This window comes from Boleophthalmus pectinirostris, unplaced genomic scaffold, assembly GCF_026225935.1.
Source record: "Boleophthalmus pectinirostris isolate CB_2022bp ecotype Guang Dong unplaced genomic scaffold, ASM2622593v1 HiC_scaffold_1, whole genome shotgun sequence".
Classification (NCBI taxonomy): domain Eukaryota; kingdom Metazoa; phylum Chordata; class Actinopteri; order Gobiiformes; family Gobiidae; genus Boleophthalmus; species Boleophthalmus pectinirostris.
The window spans coordinates 12,172,454-12,195,518 of NW_026570970.1; the positions used below are offsets into that span (position 1 = coordinate 12,172,454).

The window sequence follows — 23,065 nt, forward strand, 5'->3', positions numbered from 1 at the left end:
GAGCTCACACATCATAATATTATAATAACAAAAATCAAAAAATATAAATGGTAATAATAAATTATAAGTAGCAAAAATAGAAAGACAGCACTTCCCAAGAATAATGACTTCCAACAGATAATGTGATACTTGAATGTGAAAGTATCCAGTATATATTATTTTATTTTTTGTTTTGTAATTCTTGATAAAGTTATAAGTTTACACAACATCTCTGCGGCTCTAGCGTAAACATCCCGCTAGAAAACCTTCAGTGCATTTTGATGTGATCCGCCGCTGCTTGGACATTGAGGGACTAATTATAGCTCAGAGCTGACAGTGGTCCATGAGCTCGCAGGTGTCATGGCGTCTGAGCTGGAGGTGAGTAATCCCTCTCCAGAACTGCCAGAGGAGCAGACACCCAGTCCCACCGCGAACATGCCCCGCGGCTACCATCACACTCGCTAATGATAGATTACGCTGCAGAAAATCCACGCTTGACTTTATGTTCAGCTATTTATATCCCATACACTACGTCCCCAAAACTTCCACTTTAAGTTCCGTTTTTGCCCCAGCGCTAATTGGGCTAGTTGAGTTATTTTTGGGCTTGTATTTGCGCCAGAGGAAAGTGACGTTCTAGCTGTCAACTTCTGAGTGGTAAGAAAATACTTGGCGCTCACTGTACACTGCAAAAACTGGATTTCGTGACAAATAAAAAACAACTTGAATTCAGAATTTTTATCTTGTTTTACGGATTTTGAAAATGCGTGTTCTTTTATAGTTATTTAAAGGCACACTATGTAACTTTTTGGTTGGGGGTCCGTCACCTGCTTGTTTCTATGGAGATGTCATTGCTTTTCCTGGAATGTTCCACAGTGTGACATTAAACGTGTCATCCACCTCCACCCCAAAAGCCATTTACTCAATTTGACATACAAGATGAAGATGATACACACAGAGGATAGATTGTCTTTTTATTAATAAATAAATAAATAAACAAAAACTCACTTTCAGTACATAAAGGTCCCAGTACAGTAAAAATTGGTTATATTTTATATATGATGTAATAAATGTTTTGTTTGTTTTTTAACCCAAAATGATGCAGATCATGTTATTAACATTAACGTCATTCATAATCACCTACAGAACATAAATCATAGACTACAACACATGAACCAGGACTAAAACAGGACAAAAACAGGACTGAACCAGGACTAAAACAGAATTAAAACAGGACTAAAACAGGAGTGAACCAAGACTAAACCAGGACTGAACCAGGACTAAAACAGGACTGAACCAAGACTAAACCAGGACTGAACCAGGACTAAAACAGAATTAAAACAGGACTAAAACAGGACTGAACCAAGACTAAACCAGGACTGAACCAGGACTAAACCAGGACTGAACCAGGACTAAAACAGGACTGAACCAGGAATAAAACATTTCTGAAGCAAGACTAAACCAGGACTGAACCAGTACTGAACCAGGACTAAAACAGAATTAAATCAGGACTAAAACAGGACTGAACCAAGACTAAACCAGGACTGAACCAGGACTAAAACATTTCTGAAGCAAGACTAAACCAGGACTGAACCAGTACTGAACCAGGACTAAAACAGAATTAAATCAGGACTAAAACAGGACTGAACCAAGACTAAACCAGGACTAAAACAGGACCAAACCAGGACTGAAACCAGGACTAAACCAGGACTAAACCAGGACTAAAACAGGACTAAAACAGGACTGATCCAGGACTAAAACAGGACTGAAACAAGGTCTAAACCAGAAATAAACCAGGACTAAACCAGAACTAAACCAGGTCTAAATCAGAACTAAACCAGGTCTAAACCAGGAGAGAACCCCGAGCCCACAGAGGGAGGTGTCTGCAAAGCGCGATCGGGCGACAGCAGCATTTAACCTTGTGGGGCGTGGAGCTCTTCGCTGGTCCTTTCTCCTGCAGTCACCCGGTGGTCTACACGGGTGCCCCTGCAAACCCGTCCAGACACTCAGTCCTGGTTTAGTTATGGTTTAGTCCTGGTTTAGACCTGGTTTAGACCTGGTTTAGACCTGGTTTCGACCTAGATTAGTCCTGGTTCAGTCCTGGTTCCCTCATGTCCAGCACTGCAAATGAGCCTGTGCAGTTTGTTTTCACCGTTGCCAGTAGCTCCGGTTTGACATTTAAGTTGTAGCTATTTTATATTTGTTTGTTTTTTTTTATATCTCACGTCAGAAGTGGGTGGACAGCGTACCCCCGCGTTCCATGCCCACTACACCCCTGCCATGAAGATAGAAAGGTTTAATACCACACAGCTCCATGGAGAAAAGCATTTGACGGACCCTCATCCAGAAAAGTTACACAATGCACCTTTAATCATACCTTATATTTACTATGTGTAAAAAGTGTAGAAATGTTTGAATTACTTGTCATCTGCTAGTCTCAATGGACATTTGTAATACAATAATGTCATACCGTGGAACATTCCAAAGAAAGCAAAAACGATTTAACATTCTGAATCCAAGTATTTTAACTCCTGTCCATTTCGTCGGAGTGGATTCTACCAAAGCTCTTCGAGTCAGTGCTTAACCTTCGACACCAGTCAATCTGTGCCTTATGAGCTCTGACACATGCGGCCGATACTCTATTGATTATCTGGTTACCATGGCAGCTGTCGTTACAGGGGATGGATTGGTTTGCAAATGATCCTCCTGTGTCTGGGGAAGAGTGGGGCTGAGGAGATGGAAGCAGCGGGGAATTGACAGACGTGAGTAGCCTTAATTTAATGGCCAAAAGTAGAAGATGGATCTGATCATAACAATGGAGCTATATTTGGTACCTGGTCAATACGAAATAATTCTCTATTTATAACCTGTGACCTATCTGGGGATGAGTACCTGTAAAAATATAGTCCTCATGAAAGAAGACAACAGCTACGAATCAAAGGTGCACTGTGTGTTTGTAGGTCGTGGTGGTGTCTCCATGGAGATGTTATTGCTTTAAAAGTACGGCATTAAACATTTTTGTCTAGCATTTATTTAATTACACGTGTTTTGATTTCACTTCAAAAAACATACATATACATTTGACTTACACTTTCCACAGATCTGACCCGTAACTTGGAAATGAATGTGTTTAATGCCATACTGTGGAACATTAAGGACAAAGCAAGCCCCACATCTCCACGGAGACAACTGGACCTACCACCTGTAAAGTTACATAGGGTATCTTTAAAGCAACTTACAATTAACATTTTCTTCTAAACTAATTAGAGTCCGGCACATTAATGCCTTAATTTTGCTTTAACTAATTAATTTATTATCGCCGACAATTATTTTTCGTCCCTTAAAGCAGTTTTTATTTTTATTTTTTTATATTGTAAACATCTGTTGCTCACTGGCTTTTATTTTGGAAAAAGTCCATTGTGAGTGAGTCTAGATTGTTGCTCATTGCTGCGGCGCTCACAGAAAACAGAGAGAAAGAAAATGCAATAAACAAACATGGAGAAGGGTGAGGAAATTTTACATGGACATTTTCATTTTCTTCCAGATGGCGCAGTCGACAGCAAAAGTCATTTGTAACACTGCAACTTTGAATTGTCTTATCGTAGAAGTTTCACGAGTCTGAAATAGCTTTATTTATTTATTTATTTATTATAGTGCTTTTCACAGACATTTTCTGTCCCCAAAGACGCTTTACAGAGCATTATTCAAATATCACCTAAATGCAGTACTCTCTGTTGATGCTGGCAAATCATTCAGTGAAACAAGTGGAGCTTTGGCTGACCACGTGAGACCAACGCGTTGGGCACCAAGTGCTTTCGGGGTCCGATCGCTCTTTGTCACAACCCCCCCACCCCCGATCTCACTTTTCTTCTGTGAGAATTCGGTGCCAGCGATCACATTCTTAATAATAATAATAATAATATTCTTGTATGCCTTAGCAACTTGCTTTGTTCAGAAAAGTAAAAAAATAAAAAGTTCTAGGAATTGACAAACTGCACTGAAAGTTTTGTATTTGGTTTGATTTGATTTTTTTTTTTGTTGAGATTTACACTAAATACTTTATTTTGCTGCTGATCACATGCACTTTACTTTTGAATGGAATTCATTAAGTCAAATTCTAGGAATTGACAAACTGAAATGAAACTGGTTCTTTTTTCGAGTGAGATTCTCCAAAGGAAGAAGTATAAACATGGACTTTACAGATTAGTGCCCTGCTCCTGTATAAAGAAACGCTGTTTGCACAACAGATGTACAGCACTTTCATTTACAATTCCAATAAAAGTGCACTATACGCTACTTTTGAATTCATGAATTGGTTTTGCATATAACATGCGATTAATCATGATTAATCACAGGAACTTGCAGAGGTCTAAACTAGAATTAGCCAGTTTTATAACACAACCCCATGTCTACAGGATATTTTGATCTCTGCTGGACATTACATTACACAAATAATTACAGCTTTTGGAAGTTGCTGATTACGACTCTTGAAACAGCCATTTTGATTTGATTTTAATTAACTGTTCTGCCCTACCACAGTTAAAATAAATGACCTTCTCCTAAGACGATGCCAGCACACACACATTAGTAATTGCTTTATGCATACGTGTTTGAATTTAATCACAATACCAAAATGTCTTGATTATACTAAGGAATAGACTTGATGCTCAATACTGATTCTGATACCACAATAATAAAAACACTGATTTTCAACATTAAATAGTATTTTCTTTTGTATTACCCCAAGATGTTGTAATCTTTCAGTGGTCCAGGCAGGTTCCACAGTGGGTTCATGTACAAGTCTGTATGTTCTTATACTTACTGATACAGCTCAAGATCGTTCTAAAGTTATTCAGGAAAGGTTCATTTCTGTCCTGTGAATGTGACTTTTTTTGTATTGATACTCGCTCAAATGATTATCTGTCATGTCCTGTTTGTTCCCTTTTATTTTATTATTACTTACCCTGTTTTCTTTTGCAGTTTACTTCCTCCCTCTTGTGTTCCCGCCTTTGATTACTGCCCCGCCCTTATGTGCTGCACCTGTGTCCCATTAGCTCCCCTTTTTAGTCTGTGTCTTGTCTTCCCCCATTTGTCAGATTGTCTTTCTGTTCTGTGGATGTTTCTGTGTTTTGCAAGTCTTTTGGATTCATTAAAACCCGTTTTATACTGCTTCGACTCTGGGTCTTTTGGAGCCAATCTTCGTACTACCTGACAGAACAATCTGGCCAAAACATGGACCCAACAGACTCAGATCCTTTGTTCCAAGCTGTCTCCAATCAAGGTCAATTACTGGGGAAGCACGACAATCAACTCAAGGAGATTGTTGGAAACCAGCAAACTTCTGCGCTAGACTTGACAGAATGAACCAACCAAGACTGCCTTTAACACCCCTAGTGGCCACTATGAATATTTAGTAATGCCCTTTGGCCTGACTAATGCACCTGCTGTGTTCCAGGCTCTGGTCAATGACGTTCTAAGGGACATGTTAAATAAGTTTGTGTTTGTTTATTTAGACGACATTCTCATCTTCTCCCCTGACGTAGAATCTCATGTTTCCCATGTAAAACAGGTGCTGAAGAGACTCCTGGACAATCAATTGTATGTTAAAGCAGAAAAGTGCGAGTTTCATGTCGTCTCAGTGTCATTTTTAGGCATGGTGGTTAGCCAGGGAGAGCTGAAGATGGACCCTGGCAAGGTCCAAGCAGTCAAGGACTGGCCCACGCCCTCCTGCCGTAAGGATGTTCAGCGTTTCTTGGGCTTTGCCAATTGTTACCGCAAGTTTATAAAGAACTTCAGCTCCATTGCCGCACCCTTGCATGCACTTACCTCTTCTAAGTTTCAGTTCTCCTGGTCCACTCAAGCAGAGGAGTCCTTCCAAAAGTTGAAAACTTTGTTCACATCAGCGCCTGTGTTGACTCTTCCGGATCCCTCACGGCAGTTCGTGGTTGAGGTTGATGCATCGGATGTGGGCATTGGAGCAGTTTTGTCACAGAGGTCAGTCAGAGACAATAAGTTGCATCCCTGTGCATTTCTGTCCAAGAAACTTTCTTCTTCAGAGTGCAACTATGATATTGGGGACCGAGAGCTTCTGGCTATAAAGGTGGCATTGGAGGAGTGGAGACCATAAGAACCTGGAATATCTCAAGTCAGCGAAAAGACTGAACCCAAGGCAAGCACGGTGGGCATTTTTCTTTTCACGATTCAACTTTACTGTCTCTTATCGCCCTGGATCCAAGAATCTTAAGCCTGACTCTTTGTCGAGACTCTCTGTTCGAGGTATTCTCCCAGAGTCCAGCGCTCCTATTCTGCCTAGCTCCTGTTTTGTTTGCACTATCTCTTGGAGCATCGAGAGCAGAGTCAGAGAGGCCTTGCGTAATGTTGAAGTTCCTCTGAACGTACCACCTAATCGTCTGTTCGTTCCCCCTGAGCTCCGAGGAGAGGTAATCGTGTGGGCACATTCCTCTCTCGTCTCCTGCCATCCTGGTGTGCAAAGAACTCTATTCAGAGCCAGAAAGAGGTTTTGGTGGCCTAAAATGAAAAGGGACATAACAGAATTTGTTGCAGCCTGTGATGTGTGTTGCCGCAACAAGTCCTCCACTTCCCCTGCCTCTGGACTCCTGCACCCTCTGCCGGTACCTCGTCGTCCTTGGTCGGACATTTCTTTGGATTTTGTTACTGGATTGCCCAGCTCTGATGGTAATACCACTGTACTCACCGTTGTTGACAGATTTTCTAAAATGGTCAGATTCATTCCATTGCCTAAGATGCCTACTGCCAAGGAGACAGCTGAGGCACTCCTAACCCACATCTGTCGAGTGTTTGGTTTTCCTAGGAATGTGCTTTCTGACTGGGGTCCACAGTTCGTTGCCCAGTTCTGGAAAGCCTTCTGCCATCTTCTTGGAGCCACTGTGAGCCTGTCTTCTGGTCACCATCCCCAAACCAATGGACAGACTGAACGAGTGAATCAGGTTCTAGAGACGGGACTGCGCTGTCTTACCTCTCAGAATCCTTCCTCATGGAGTAAGGTGTTGGTATGGCTCGAATATGCTCACAATACTCTGCCTAACACATCCATAGGGTTGTCCCAGTTCAAATGTGTTTTTGGCTATCAGCCGCCTCTGTTCCCAGCCCTGGAACGAGAGGTTGATGTGCCCTCTGCCCAAGCTCTTATTCGTCGCTGCCGTCGCACTTGGTCAAGGGCTCGCCAGGGTTCCCTTTTATTTTGTTATTACTTACCCTGTTTTCTGTTGCAGTTTACTTCCTCCCTCTTGTGTTCCCGCCTTTGATTACTGCCCCGCCCTTATGTGCTGCACCTGTGTCCCATTAGCTCCCCTTTTTAGTCTGTGTCTTGTCTTCCCCCATTTGTCAGATTGTCTTTCTGTTCTGTGGATGTTTCTGTGTTTTGCAAGTCTTTTGGATTCATTAAAACCCGTTTTATACTGCACTACCTGACATTATCTAGTTTCAGTACAAGTTTTAGTTTCTGAATTTTTGTACTACCTCCAGTGGTTTAAGTAAAAGTAATAAAGTACTGTAGTTATCTGTACTTAACAGGACTGAAAAGTAAAAGTACTTTTTTATCATTAAGGCCTGCTGAAAGGCTGAGGCATCCATTTTTTACAGATTTGTAGCTTGAGCAAAATATATATATAAATAAAAACAGCTAGAAAAACAAATGATTCAGTTGTTTCTGTTCAGCACAAATCTGTATCAAAATCACTACATCTGAAACTTTATTAGATCTCAAAATGCACAAAAATACTTTTACTTTTTACTCAGTAAATTTTTAAACAGGTAGTTTAATATTTTAAGGTGCGTTGTGTAACTTTTTTGGTCGAGGGCTGGCCAGTTGCCTGTTTCCATGGAGACATTATTGCTTTGCCTGGAATTTTCCAAAGTAGCATTGAGGGCCTGTTTACACAAGAAAGCAAGAGAAAGGACAAAATGTTCTATCGCATGTGCCTTTCGTTTAGACGGTGACGGCGTTTCAGGGGCTTAAAAACACAAAAATCTGAAACCACCCTCCAGAGTGGAAAAGTTGAATACACTCCACCGTATCGTTTCCGTCTACACTGCCCAAGATGCAAAACTCTGGTCAGATCTGCTTATGTGGCATATGCGTTTACGTCACCGTAGTCGCACAGATTTCCTCCCGAAAACGCTTGTCTAAACGCAGAATAAAAAGTGAAGACGTGATGCCACTTTTGCATCTTCTGTCCAGACCGTCATCATATAAACATAGCCTAAATTTTGCAATCTCCATAGAGACAAGCAGGAGTTGCAACCAAGCCAATTTACAGGTGAGATCTGTGAAGAGGCGACAGCACTCACAGTGAGAAATCATGTTTTTAAAGGCATTTTTGAACAATAAAAACACCCATAACTGAATAAATGTATCTTATAAAAGTTTATTCCCATATTGTGGAACATTACTAGCCTCATTCATCAGCCGGTTTCACTTCGTGGAGACCGTCTGACCTCGCAGCATTAGGATTCATTCCCTTGACAGTAGGCGGGTACTTTTTTTTTATTTCACCAATCACTGCTATTTGGCCGTGACATATGTAATGCACCAAATCCCATAGGAAGAAGGGCAATAACATCTTTCCCCTTGATAAAATTCACCATTCTCTTTGTTCTCTGTGCTTTAAATCCTCGAACTCAGGAATCGTTGCCAACACATGTCTGTCTTCGTCTACATCCATCTCGATCACTTTGGTTACTGTTCTGCTGTACCACAAAAGGGACCCAGACAGACGCTTGAGTTTGACGTCATGGCTTCACAGCTCTTCACTGATAGAGTATTCTGATTCAGATTTTTAATTTCTCCATTATCTGCAGTTTTACTTAAGTAACAAAACTGAAAACTTCTTCCACCGCTGCCTTCCTCAGAGTCCTCGTCATAGCGGTGGGCCTGTCCTCTCTCTGTCCCCTTCGGGTGTCAGCAGGCTCCATGTGGGAGACTTGTTGAGTGCTTGGGCCTTTGTTGTCATCGGGTTGTAACATCAGCACTTTTGCCCCGACAACATGAACAGATGGCCCTGACATTATATAAGGAGGCTGCTGAACCGGGCCTGTGGTGTCACAAGTGAACCTCAGGTCACTCTAGCTCTATTGTTAATGGACACGTAGCATTGTAGCTATAACTAATTCATGTTTTTGAAGTTGTGGTATGAGTAGAGCGGTATGGACAGTGAGTTGAAAGGGTGCGTATGTTGCGGACCGCTGGGTGCGTTGGGAGACAGAACACGTGTTGCTGACAGAGCATCTTAGCATGTAGAAGGAAACGAGTGTTGTAAATATACTGTGATAGCTTTAGTGTAAAGATTGAGCCTTCAGTGTTGCACTCACTGTAAAGAACTGATACCTATAAATTCAGCTGTCCATGGAGTTCAGATCGATGGATACTGAGGATTGTTACAAATTCGTTGTTTACTAGTATATAAAACAAACTTCAAAAACAGAGTGCTTTAGACCTGTAGTTTTTTTTTTCAATAAAAATGATTGAATTACTGATCTTATTATTGTGTATTATTGTGCTGCCTGAAAAGTGAATTTCTTTTGGGATAAATAAAGTGTGTAATCTGTGTATCATTCGTTCATTCGTTTTTCTAAATAAAACCAAAATTAAGAAAATGAAAAAACAACTGTTTGCTTCATTTTTTGTCTCCAAAACCAAAATGAAAAAACAGATTTGGTGTACACCTGGTTTAAACCAGGACTAAACCAGGACTAAACCAGGTCTAAACCAGGTCTAAACCAGGACTAAAATCAGGACTAAATCAGGATTAAAATCAGGTCTAAACCAGGTCTAAATCAGGACTAAAACCAGGTCTAAATCAGGACTAAAACCAGGTCTAAACCAGGTCTAAATCAGGACTAAAACCAGGTCTAAATCAGGACTAAAACCAGGTCTAAACCAGGATTAAAATCAGGTCTAAACCAGGTCTAAATCAGGTCTAATCCAGGTCTAATCCACTTCTAATCCAGGTCTAAACTAGGACTAAAACCAGAACTAAAACCAGGTCTAAATCAGGACTAAAACCGGGTCTAAATCAGGACTAAAACCAGGTCTAAATCAGGCCTAATCCACGTCTAATCCAGGTCTAAACCAGGACTCAAACCAGGTCGAAAGCAGGTTTAAACCAGACTAAAACCAAGTCTAAAACAGGATTAAAATCAGGACTAAAAACAGGTCAAACCAGGTCTAAACTAAGTTTAAACAAGGACTAAACCAGGACTAAAGTATACTGTCTTTACCTTCTCCAGTGGAATCATTTGGATGAGATCAGCCCTTGAATTACCAAACTCTACTAAGCTTCATGACATCACAAGGTGGAACAGAGCATTTTGATCTTTATGGATTCAGACTAATAATCCAGGGTTACTCAAACATGTGTGAATGAAACAAAACACAGCTCCAGGTTTGTTTTTGAAGAGGTAACAACATTATAACACGGCTTAAACTTCACAAGAGTCAGTTTTGCGTGATATAGGACCTTTAAGAAAAAATGAGCTGATGAACGAAACAAAAGAAAATGAGTGAATGTCAGCTGTAGCAAAACATGTGCATTTTTCAACATCCAGTGAATTGTAGCTGCACCTGACACTCGTGTTTTTGGAGCATGTGAACAGATGGTGCCCGAGAAAAATGGGAAATAAACAAACCAAGTGGATTTAGGTTTGACAAGTGAATGAAAAAGTGAAGACAAAATCACTGTTGTTGCCTTATTCATCCACACAGCGCAATTTAATCTCAGGTCAGCAATGTGGAGAATAAAGCCCTTGTTAATTAAGACTATTTTTGTGTTTTATTATTAGTAAGGGACAATCAGTTGAAGTTTTTGTACTTTTTCAATTTTTTATCTATTTTATTATTTTATTTTTTTGCAAATCTGTTACTTTGACGTTTAAAAGTCAGTATTCTTCTGTTCTGGTTCAGATGTAGACTTGGTTTAGTCCTACTTCATGGTCTAGCTCTGATTTTATTCCCAATTTTGGGCTCGTGAGGGTCTACACTTGCTCGTCTCCATGATGATGTTATTTTATGGTCTGAAATTTTCCACAGTATGGCATTAAACATATCAGTTTTAAAGGTGACATGTGGGAAACGCCACAAAGTCACGTTACAAGTCAGAACTGTGGAAAGGCGACGCTGCCCACTATAAAAATGCAAGTTTTTTGAGACATAGAAACATCAGAATTGAAAAAAAAACAAAAGTAATACACAAAGTTTATTGGCGTACATTTTTTTTTTACCAGAGCAATAACATCTCGACAAATCCTCCACTAGAAAAGTTACACAGTGCACATTTAACGCAATCTCGCTTTCCACAATGCTCCGTTTGTCCCATGAAGCACCAGGAAGTACTTGGACTTTTGATGGGACACATTTCTTGTAGTATTGCATGTGTTCCTGTGCAGTTACATAAGAATTTTAGGCTTTATATCAAAAGTAAGATGAAGTGTGCTTATCCCCACAGAGACCAATTAAGTGAGAAATAAGAATATGGGCTGCTCTATTTGGCGTATTACAATATGAAACAGATTCCCCAAATGATCAGGCCCTGAATATTACAGTTAGGTACTGTTGTGTTCCAATTTAGAACAAGAGTTTTAAAAATAGTTTTTACTGTACCAGCTTTCAGGTACAGTATTATAAATACACTCTAGTTATTTTTTTTTTATGTTTTAAGTATGTTTTCATAAATTTGCAGAAATAAATACAGATTGATCTTACGCTGAAATTTAATGCAACTGAATTTACAACCAATCAAACCTTATAATCTTCAGTTAGTGCCACTTTCCCACTTCTCATATACAGTATTGTGTAAACCTAACCTACTATTATGAAGAAGACAAACTTTTCTGGTTGGGGGTCCACCAACTGCTGCTCTCCATGGAGATGTCAATCCTTTGCCTGGAAAGTTCAGTAACACTGTATTTTCGAGTGCACTTATTAACATAGTCTTTTGGTAATAAGGGTGTTGTTAAGGACTAGTAGCACAAGAAATGTAGGTTTTACTTATTTGCGCCAAAAGCTTATCAGAATCATAATTTATATACAAAAATGGCCTAGTATTATACTAATAAGCAGTAATAAGGAGTGTACTAATAGGAAAGTGTTTGTAAATGTTTAACTAATAGCAGAATAAGCTTATTGGGAATTGGATATTAATAAGGGCTGAATAAATACTAATTAATGACAAATTAACATTTACAACTATGCTAATTAGTGGGCAGTTAGATATTTATAAGTGCAGCCTAAAATAAAGTGTTACCAAAATTCATTCATCTTTCCAGCAATTATTTAATTGTGGGTGTTTTCATTTCTTTAAAATACCTTTAAAATGCACTCTCACTATGAGAGGACTCGTCCCTCCACAGACCTCACCTGTAACTTAACCACCTGCTTATATCCATGGAGACAGAAAAATGTAATGTCATACTGCTGAACACCAGAAATGTAATTTTACTAACTGTAATATTTGTGTCTTCTAACACCCAGGGAGGAGCCGATTCTTTCGATTCCGCCAGGCGGCTCTGAGCCTGATGAACACCAATAAGCAGTCTCTACCACAGGAGGACCCGGACGCTGTGATGGTGGTGGACTCTCCCAAAGACACGGACGACTGCCTGGCCCTCCAGAGCTTCCCCTCCCCCACCAAGAGCATCTGCAGCCCCATGGAGGCCAACGACACCCACGCCCTCATCAGCTCCAGCCACCACTCCTCACAGGTGAACATGTACAGACGAGTATTCACTTAAACACTGACCATGATTATCCACATTACAATACAATCAGAAAAACTAAAACAAATGTTATAAATGTAACTATGGTTCGATGAACCCCGGATGACTAAGTGTTCACTACGTGTATGCGAAGGGAAGGGGCTGCCCTCCTGTGGTCAGAAGGGATGAAATACCCCTAAATAATTGTGGGATGTCCTTCTAACTTCACTATATTTGGTAGTTGGGAGACAGCTCATAACTCTGCAGTGAAATTTGGTGTTGAAGATTGCAAATTTGATGGTGCCATTAATCTTAAACCACAAGATTAATGTGGAAAGTTTGTGAAGTCGATCTCAAACTAATAATAATTAAAAGGTCTGACATTTGTGGATGTTTAAAGATTAAATTGCCCATAGTGTTGTATGGGCCCCGGGCTTCCTCTCAAATTCTATAATATGAGCACAACCTATGTTACAAACAAATTTTCATTTAAACTACTCTTAATCTTAATCTACAGAAAGACTTTAAAAAGATGTTATATAGTAATATTAATGTATTAAACAGTGGTAATGAAAGACAATGAAGGATTTCAGTGTTGTTGGTAAGTTTCAATAACTGTTGTGATGTTTTTTCTCACAATAATTCCAACACAAACATTAGTTATCATATCCTCTTCTCTCTCAGGCCAGTATAGGGGGTCCTGAGCCAGTGGACCATTCCTCGCCTAAACTCCTGTGGGACAAACTGTACCAGGCCGAGCCGCACCAGTCGTCCACGTCTCTGTCCAACACATTTCCCAGAGGAAGCATCAGCAGCATGAGGAGAGCCTCGTCTGTGCACGAGATCGAAGGATACAGCTGTAACTCCAAGAACGCAGTGCTCAGAGACAGACACACCAGTGAAGGTATGAGGGAATCACTAAACATAATGTGTTTTTTAATAGGCATGTAATAATATTGACCAATGGTTATACACTTTTAAAGACGCATTATTATATACAAGAAATATTTGGGGGAAAAAATCAAGAAATGTTTTGTTAGAATTTAAAAAGTCAAATGAGTTTCAGATCGGAGGCTTGCATGGGTCCATTTTTGGAGACCTGCACCCGGCCGCACCTGCACAGTACAGCACCATGCCCACCCGTTAACCCGTGATTATATCAAAGCTAAACCTGGACCCGGTTAACATTCCACACTTTACCCACCTCTGCCGGTGATAAATCACAAATCACACAGTAAAAGCATTCTGAAGTACTTAATTTTTCTCAATGTGCTTCTCAACGAACAACGTGACGCTTGATCAGGATTGAATACACGGTTTGAACAGGCATTAGTGTGGAGTAAGAAAGCTTTCAGAAATATTTGTGTGCATAGGATAGAAATCTGTACATATTTGAGAAATTCATGCATATTTGTTTGTAGTTGAGCATAAAATAAATATTCGTATACTCTCGAATGAGTGTAGTCATACATAAAATGTATTATGTGTATTTTATCCATCAGAATATGAATTGAAAAGTTATGAAATCAAGAATTACAATCACGAAATGAAAATTTATGATTACACTTTCATCAGTACGAATACGAATTTAGATGCAACTCTGCTGTCAAAAATATGTCATTATTGTGCAGGACTCGGTTTCAGATTCATTTTTTTTTTTCTCACTGGCGTTTGTGAAGTTTCCTTCTTCAGTCTCATTTCTGCTGAAGACAGGAGTCTGAGGAGGTGTTTGTGTGTGTGTTTGGGTGTGTGTTTGTGTGTGTTTGTGTGTGTGCCTCTGCCCCGTTCTGCTCACGACTCTCACAGGGCGACTGCTGTAAAGACGCACAGAGAGAGAAAGAGGGACAAAAAGAGTGAGGGGTGAGTCAGATCCAAATGAATGAGCTCATGTCTGTCAGTGCACCGAAAGTCTGGGAAAGATTAACCATCAAAAAGAACAGAACTTGAGGAGAAATAAACATGGCTTAAATTTGTTCAGTTATTTCAGTGGGACTCCTTTTTTCCACCGTACAAGACCAGACCAAACCTGCATTTTTGGTGGCTAAATATGTATCCGTGTAAGAGTTGGTTCAGTTCTCGGCTGGTAATCGTAACAACAGTCGTTCCAAAGTCCGACAGAAGGGGAGCAGTTGAGTGTGAGGATTCGGGGTGAGGCTGGGGTCTCAGGTCTGGGTCACGGCAGATGGGATGAGCCAGGGTCTAGTCATCAGTGCCATGTGTTACTGCAGGCTCGGCTCTGCAGGGCTATCCAAAGAGAGAGACTGGACGTATAATTATGGTGCAATTATAGAGCAACCAAGTACGCAGTTCCGAAAATTTAGGAAAAAGTCACACATTAATTTATGAAGTTAAATTTTAATTGATTTGACTGCAACAGATAGAAACAGATAGTTTTCATCAAATTACAGACAAAATTACAGCATTTTTGTTTTAGACTTATGTTTTAGACAACTAAGTAAGTGCACTCTGTAACTTTTTGTTTGAGGGACCATCACCTTCTTGTTTCTATGGATATGTCATTGCTCTGCCTGGAATGTTCCACAGTATGACAATAAACAGCTCTACGTTACATTTATTATTTTATAGCTCAAAAAAACCTAGAAAAACAGGCATTCTGACTAGGGGTGTGCAAAAATATTGAAATATCGATATATCGTATCGTTTAATGTGATGATACAGTATCTATATCGTGGGCTGCTGTATCAATATATCGGCAAGAGTAGTTTTTGGTGTATTTTACTAAATTATTTTGTTACAGAGCTACAGTTTTGTTGCTTGTTCAGAGGAAGGAAACTCATTTATGCAACACATTTGACATATTCACTGTTTTGATGATTAAAATGTTTGGGTTTCATATGAACTTTGCACAAGAAGTGTTTTAACAAAGACTTTTAGTATCACCCCCATGATTTAGCCTTTATTTTTTATTGAACCGCAAAGAATTGATTTGAAATATATCATAACGAACCAAAAGTGCACTGTATCGAGATATGTACCGTATCATGGCCTGTGTATGGAGGTATGTATTGGCAACTTCTTAATGATACTAATTCTGACTGTGTGCGGGGTCGCCTCTCCACAGATCTGACCTGTAACTTGGTCTGCTTTTGGTTTCCATGAAGATTAAAAGGTTTAATCCCATACTGTGGAACATTCCAGACAAAGCAATAACATCTCCAAGGAGAAAAGTATTTGAAGGGCCCTCCGCCAGAAAAGTTACACAATGCACCTTTAGGCTCTACAGCTAAGATCAATACCAAATCCAATCTAGAAAAGGTTTCAAAGGTTGTTATTTGGACACAGTTTTTGAAATTGAGATGTTTCCTCCTGAAGTCATTTCTGTTCTGAAGGTACTGGTTTGAGGGTGTTTGAGTAGTGTCGCCATCATACTAAAATTTCGAACTCAATTTCAATACTAAGGAATACACTCGATAATCAATAGTCCAGAGGTGGGACCAAGTTATTGTTTTGCAAGTAAGTCTCAAGTTTTTGACCTCAAGTCCGAGTCAAGTCCCAAGTCAAAGACAGGCAAGTCCAAGTCGAGTCTCGAGTCACTGGCCTGTAAGTCCAAGTCAAGTCCAAGTCGTCTGCTTTGAGCTTCAAGTCTTTAAACCAAGTCTATAAACCAAAAAAGTACCAAATATAGCTTAGATTTTTGCAAGTTATATGAATTTTAAACTAAATCGTATTTAAAGTCATGGTATATTTATATATGAGAAGTTATATAAGAGTTGTAGAAATGCTATTTTTTTCTTTTTTAAAGTCTTGACTAGATCTAAGTGTGAATCATTACAGTCAGAACAAATTATTATTATTATTAATTACGATCCATTTATTTTGTCATGTATTCTGCACTGAAATGGAAGGATCATGTTCTTTGTAGTTTCCTCTGTTTTACTGTATTGTTCTGTATATTACTGTAGTACATTTGAGGATACCACATCACAGTACTTCAGTTACATCCAAAGTAACAAATAGAAATGTCCCAGTAAATTTAAGCACCGCGTTTATCAACTGTAAAGAGAAAAGTATTTTCTAAAAACATATATATTTTTAGGAGAAGCATCAAGTCTTCTCAAGTTACAGGGCTCAAGTCTGAGTCGAGTCCCAGATCTTTGTCTGTTTTATCAAGTCAAGTCTCAAATCCTAAAAATAGTGACTCAAGTCTGATTCGAGTCCAGGTCCCAGGTCAAAGTCCCCACTTCTGCTCAATACCAATTCCAATACCACGATGATCATTTAAAAACCTCTCATTGATACAGCTCAAGATCATTCTAAAGCTATTCAGGAAAGGATATCTGTACCATGAATGTGATTTTTTTTTAGTACCGATTCCTGCTCAAATGAGTGTCTAGTTTCGATACTAGTTTTATTATTGACTAGTATCTGATTTTCAATTAATTTTAGTCTTACCAGAAGTAAGTACGACAGCCTTGTTATGTGAAAAAAGCTCACAAAGCTCAAATTGCTGTCACGTACTAAGTAAACAACACACTATCCACTCATAATACCAGGTGTTAAACAAGCCTCCATCAAATATTAAACAGTGGGTCTTAATTATCGTATTAATCTTTTTCGTAACTCCCACATACCTGCGTTGGCCAGACCGGTGCCCTGATCCTTAGCTCACCTCACCGCTAGTATCACCTTTCTCTGCTTTGTCCCCGGTTCAGACTTCGTTTAGACCTGTCAAGTGTCAACCTCATACAATATTAACCAGCACTAAGAATTTAATTACCATCAATAAGTTTTTTTATTTAGTGGCGTATCGTATTACCATATTTCCAATTATCGGGCACGTTCGTTCTGTTGTACAAGTAATTTCAGAAATGGCGAGGGCGCATAAATAAACTCTTAAAAGGTTAAACGTGCAAATGGAGAAAGGGAGTCAGGTAAGGTGAGCTTGTAAGCATTTACTCCCCGATTAATAATGGAATCAGTGACAAAATGGTGTAGTTTTGTGTTTTTCACCTTTTTGAAACAAGGATACGTGAGTAAAATATCCAGATATAAGTTATTTTTTAATTTTTTTCAGATAAGAGACAAGGAAACAGGACAAAAAATAATAGATGATACAAATACAAACAAAAAATACAATACAAAATACTATAAGAACAGACTGTAGGTTGGTCTATAAGTAAGGTTTCGAAATATTCAAACCTTTCTTTTTTCTAAATTTTCAGATCTATTTAATGTTCGGCCATAACCCAAAGGCAGCCACTGTGTCCTTGGGCAAGACACCAACACCTAAAATGCCTATGTAGTGTATGAATTAGTGCTTGGTGGGGGTTAGAGAAGCGTCACTTATCGGGGAAAAGTGTTTGTGCCTCTTTACAGTTCATTCTATCCATTGAAATGGAGCAAATCTATTTTTTAATTTGTATTCTGTTAGCAATGAATAAAAACATTGAAATTTAAAATGTTTTCCACTTTTTATTAAGTATAGTATATGCATATTTGTTAGAACATTTTTTTATTTTTTTATTTAAGCAATTTTTTTTTTTTTTTTAAGTAAGTAAATGGTTGCCTAACTTTTTTAACGTTTGGGCCTATGACTGTGGAGTTCAAACCTAAAAATCCAAGAGTGATGTTCCTACATGTGCATTCAAAGCCCCCGATTTGAAAGATATTTTGAGTATAGATCCTTTGCCACAAGGACAGGCTCTTGTGACTGCAAACAAATGGAGGAAAAAGCAACAGAAACGAGCTGATAAAAGCGCAGTGAAGCTTTCAGACAGTTTCACTTCGGCCATGAACTTTTTTTTTGAGACTTCTAATTAAATGAAACCACATATGTATTTGTCTAAAAAAAAAAATACATTAATTATTTAATTAATTAATTAAAAATATGAATAATATAAGTATCACCTAAAAATCTTTAGTATCAATACATTTTTTTTAAATACCCATAATAAAATATTTCAAGGAATGTAAAATTATTGTTACTAAATGTAATTAAATATTTTGTGTGATACTTTCTCATGTTTTTATTTATTTCCATGAATTCAAAACAGTCTATAAACTTAAAAAAAAGTTACCTAAATTTTTTAAATTACAGCTTAATTGTTCGGGTTTACAGGGCAGGGCATCTGTGGCTACAGAAGTGAAATGTATTTTCCCCAAATATTTTCTTGTACTTTAACTATTTGGATCAGGTAGGTAGATCACTGTGTAATTGTTCTAGCGGATCTGGAACTCGCGACTTGTGACAATGGAGATGTTTGTCTGGAATGTTACACAGTAGGACATTAAACACATCTATTTAGCATTTATTTCATTATAGATGTTCTTATACCTTGAAAAACACAGTGAGAGGACTCGCCTCTCCATAGAGCTGGACACTACTTTTACTGATTACAAGAAAGTTCAAGCCTGAGGTAGAAATGTTTTTAATGTGACTGTTCCATGCAGTAACATCTCCATGAAGACGAGCAAGGGAGAACCTTCACCAGAAAAGTTACACAGTGCATCTTTAATCTACTTTGGAATCTTTTACATGATGTTTTTGTACTTTTATTGACTTGCTTTTTTTCTTTCCAATTGCCGTCATTAGACAATGTCAGAGGTAACATTATAATCTCTCTTTTGGAGCATGTTATTCAAGCCGGGCAATCAGTGTTGTCACAGTCCATTGTGTGTGCATGGCCTAAGTGGACTTACTGTTCTTAATTAGGGAGAATGCTGATATTGTTAAGTCCACTGTAGTTACTGTGTGTGCAAAGAGCCCCTTGTGCATGATTGAAGGAGATAAGCCTGTTGTTTTTCAAAATCACTGCATGAAAATTACACTGTCATGTGACTGCATGGTTACATCACATATAGCAGTGTGCAACGGTGGAGATCGGGGTTTGTGCATTTTCAGGCAAGTTAGAGATAAAATGAAATGCCTGGTAATGATTTTGGTAGGTTGGTTTTGGTTGGTTATGCTATAAATGTTTATCTTTAGGATGCAGATGTGCTAAAACGTGTTATAATAATGTACATAATCAATGTCAGAATATTTTTAGGGTTCAAAGACAATGCATATTGTTCAAATACATAGTTCTGTTACATTAAAGTAATTTGAAGTGTGATATACAGCTTCAGAAAAAGATAAGGAGATGACCAATGACATTTTAGCAATATAGAAAACTGTATTGTGTAACTTAAATGAATGCAAATTTTTATAACAGTAAATAACATGGCAGGCCTACATATATGTTTACATTATGTTAACATTTGAGCTGTAGATGGACAAGCAATACATGCAATCCTGAATTTCGAACTTCTGGTCATCGCGCAATGCATACTGGGAAGGGTCTTCCGAAAAAGCGAGCATCAAATTGCCATGTTTGATTTCCCAGTACGTAGGATGCGTCTTGTAAAATCTGATCTTTTCAAGTCTTTGGAACCATATCGCTTTTGTTTCTGGTTCTGATATTGTCAAATTTTAGTTTTGGGATTTTGACATCGTAATTGTGTGGTTGTTGGATGTCCGAGCAGTGGGAAAACGGATTTCGGAAGTTTGCGAACTTCATAACTGCAAAATGGAATCAGATCTGTGTGACTGCAAACCTCCGTTCAAACTGTTTCCCTTCCCAACGGAATTGAAAAATAGTAAAAGGCGAAGACGATGGGCAGTATTGATACACAGGAAGGACCAAAAAGGAAACCTTTGGCTGCCCAAGAAATCATCCTGAGTTTGCAGCAAACATTTTGTATGTGGAGCGCCATCAAAGCAAAATCCCGTTTGTTAAGCGAGAGGTGCAGAAGACAAACAGACTGAGCTCGCACTTTGTTGTTCTTGTGGCTTTACAGCAACATCACGTCTTGGTCACTTTGCAGTGGAAGGTGTTTCTTGGTGAAACAGCTGGTGCCTTTCGCTTTGGCATTAACTTTTTAAATTCATAACCAAGGTGGAGAGAGGGATCGGGATTTTGCATTGATGGCGCTCCACAAACAAAATGTTCGCTGCAAACTCGGGATGATTTCTCAGGCAGCCAAAGGTTTCCTTTTGATCCTTTCTGTGGATCAATCCTGCCCATCACCTTCACCTTCACTATTTTTCAATTCCGTTGGAAAGGGAAACAGTTTGAACAGAGGTTTGCAGTCACACACATCTGATTCCCTTTTGCATTTATGGAGTTCGCAAACTTCCGAATCCCATAACTAAAATATGACAATATCAAAACCAGAAACAAAAGCGATATGGTTCAAAAGACTTCAAAAGATTGGCTTTGACAATAGAAGCATCAATCATACATGGTGGTTTGATGCTCACTTTTTCGGAGGATCCCTCCCAGTGTGCATTGCGCGATGACCGGAAGTCTGAAATTCGTGATGATGTATTAACTATAGTATTAACTACTCTACGATACAGGTGTGTTTCATTGTGGTATATATTTACTGCACCTCATAAACTATTTATGGTTTATATAGAGATGGAGAATCCATGTGCTTTAGAGTTCAATTGCATAAAGTCGTATCACTTTTATCTTTTATTTACAGTATGTACTTCCTATATAAAATAACACCACCGAAATGTGTTAGATTCCAACTACATTAAAACCGCACTCCCGTCTCTGACAACAGCAAACTCTGAAAAAGAATGTTTTTTAGCTCACTACACTACACCTGCCAGCTCAGAGCTCACCTTCGAAAATATTTATCTGCACTCAAGGACTACCCTGAAAACCTTCTATTGGTGATGCAATTGTGATTATGAAATATGCATGAAGTTGAAGCAATAGTTTGGCACAGGCAGATGTTAACATACAGTCACTATTGAATAAACCAAAAACATAAGGACAAGCCTTAGCAGGAGAGAGGCGGCAACAACTGAATACTGATGTTCTTAGATTATACTATACAAATGTAGTTGGTATCAATGTACCTATTTACCCCAGCCTGTTAAATACAAATTAGCTGACCAAACTTTCTAAATATCCTCAATATTTTTATGATCCTTTTAAAATCCAACACTTTTTTCTGCTATTGTCAAACTACATTTATTTCCAGTATATTAGCAATACAAAATTTGAGTCCAATCCAATCCACTTAATTTCTATAGCACATTTCACAGCTTCCAAAGTGCTGCACAAATATATAATAATAACAACAATAATAAAATGATAAAATAAACTACTAAAATAATACTAGTGTTAAAATAATAAAACCAGTAAAATAAAATAAGAACAAAATCATAGAATAGAAATAAAACAATAAATAAATTAATTAATTAAATTAGAAATTAAATTTAAATTAAAAAAAATCTCCATCCTTTGGTCATAACATTTATTACATTTACTTGAGAAATGTTTTCAACAAATATTGTCAAAGGATGAGATCACAGTCATTTTTCTTATTAGGTTATTTTCTCAGACCAAGAGTTTGTTTTTCATACCTGACAGTTTCGGCTGCTGACTCGCGGTCTTCCTCAGAGTGGTCACGTGATTTTGCTGTGACGTGTCCGGTCAGCTGGAAGACGGCGCCAAAATCTGTATAAATCAGCTGACCGGACACGTCACAACAACATCATATGACCACTATAAGACCATTAGAGAGCCGTCGAAACTGTCAGGTATGAAAAACTCTTGATCTGAAACAAGAACCTATAACATAAATTACCAGAAGACCAAATGAACCTCAATCATTTTTGTTTGTCATATGCATAGACTATATATATGCGTGGACATAGCATAGTTGCCGCCAAGTGCCAAAGAGGAAGTTCGCCAGGAGGCTCTTTCGGCTCCTTCTGACCCTGGCTCAAATTGACTTACATTTGGATCTTGTGGCTCCTCTTTATAACTGCTGCAGTGAGCCTCGTCATTTTGGTCTTAAAACGTTCGTATTAACCCGCGACACATGATCCTGAATTTTTTTTTTTCATAACATAGAGTGTGGCTCCAGATTCGCTCCTGTAACCGTGAGCTTCGCGAGCCTCATTTGAGCGGCCTTGAACGCTGTGGGTGACATCACACTCGCTTAGTCCACTTCTTTTATACAATCTATGAGCATATGTAACATTCAGATAGTTACTTCATATTTCATAGTTTCTTGACTTTTTAGGTCACTAGTTTTTAGTTTCTACTTGAGTGCGTTTTTACACTTTGAATGCATTTCTCTTACATTATCAAGGCAAGCCAAGGCAACACAGTTTGTACACAAAGTAATTCAAAATGCTTTCCAGAAGAAGACCTTTTGGATATAACCTAACTTACGATACAATATTATCTAATCTGTGTAAGCAGATGTAGGTTCTATTACTGTTTCATAACCTTACCTTTAACCAACCACACTCTCCACTATCAGCCTATAACACCTTTTGGATTATTACAAGACGAAGTTCCCCTTTACATAATGTGTGTACAGTATACTC

At 38.6% G+C, this 23,065-nt stretch overlaps 1 protein-coding gene across 1 annotated transcript in view; it reads left to right on the forward strand.

Annotated features, from left to right (window-relative positions):
* LOC110163939 (potassium voltage-gated channel subfamily H member 7) overlaps nucleotides 1-23,065 on the forward strand; it is a 167,697-nt gene that overhangs the window by 73,195 nt on the left and 71,437 nt on the right. Inside the window, exons 4-5 of the mRNA XM_055151197.1 lie at nucleotides 12,485-12,714; nucleotides 13,393-13,612. Coding sequence (XP_055007172.1) covers nucleotides 12,485-12,714; nucleotides 13,393-13,612 — 450 coding nt within the window. The remainder of the gene's footprint in view (nucleotides 1-12,484; nucleotides 12,715-13,392; nucleotides 13,613-23,065) is intronic.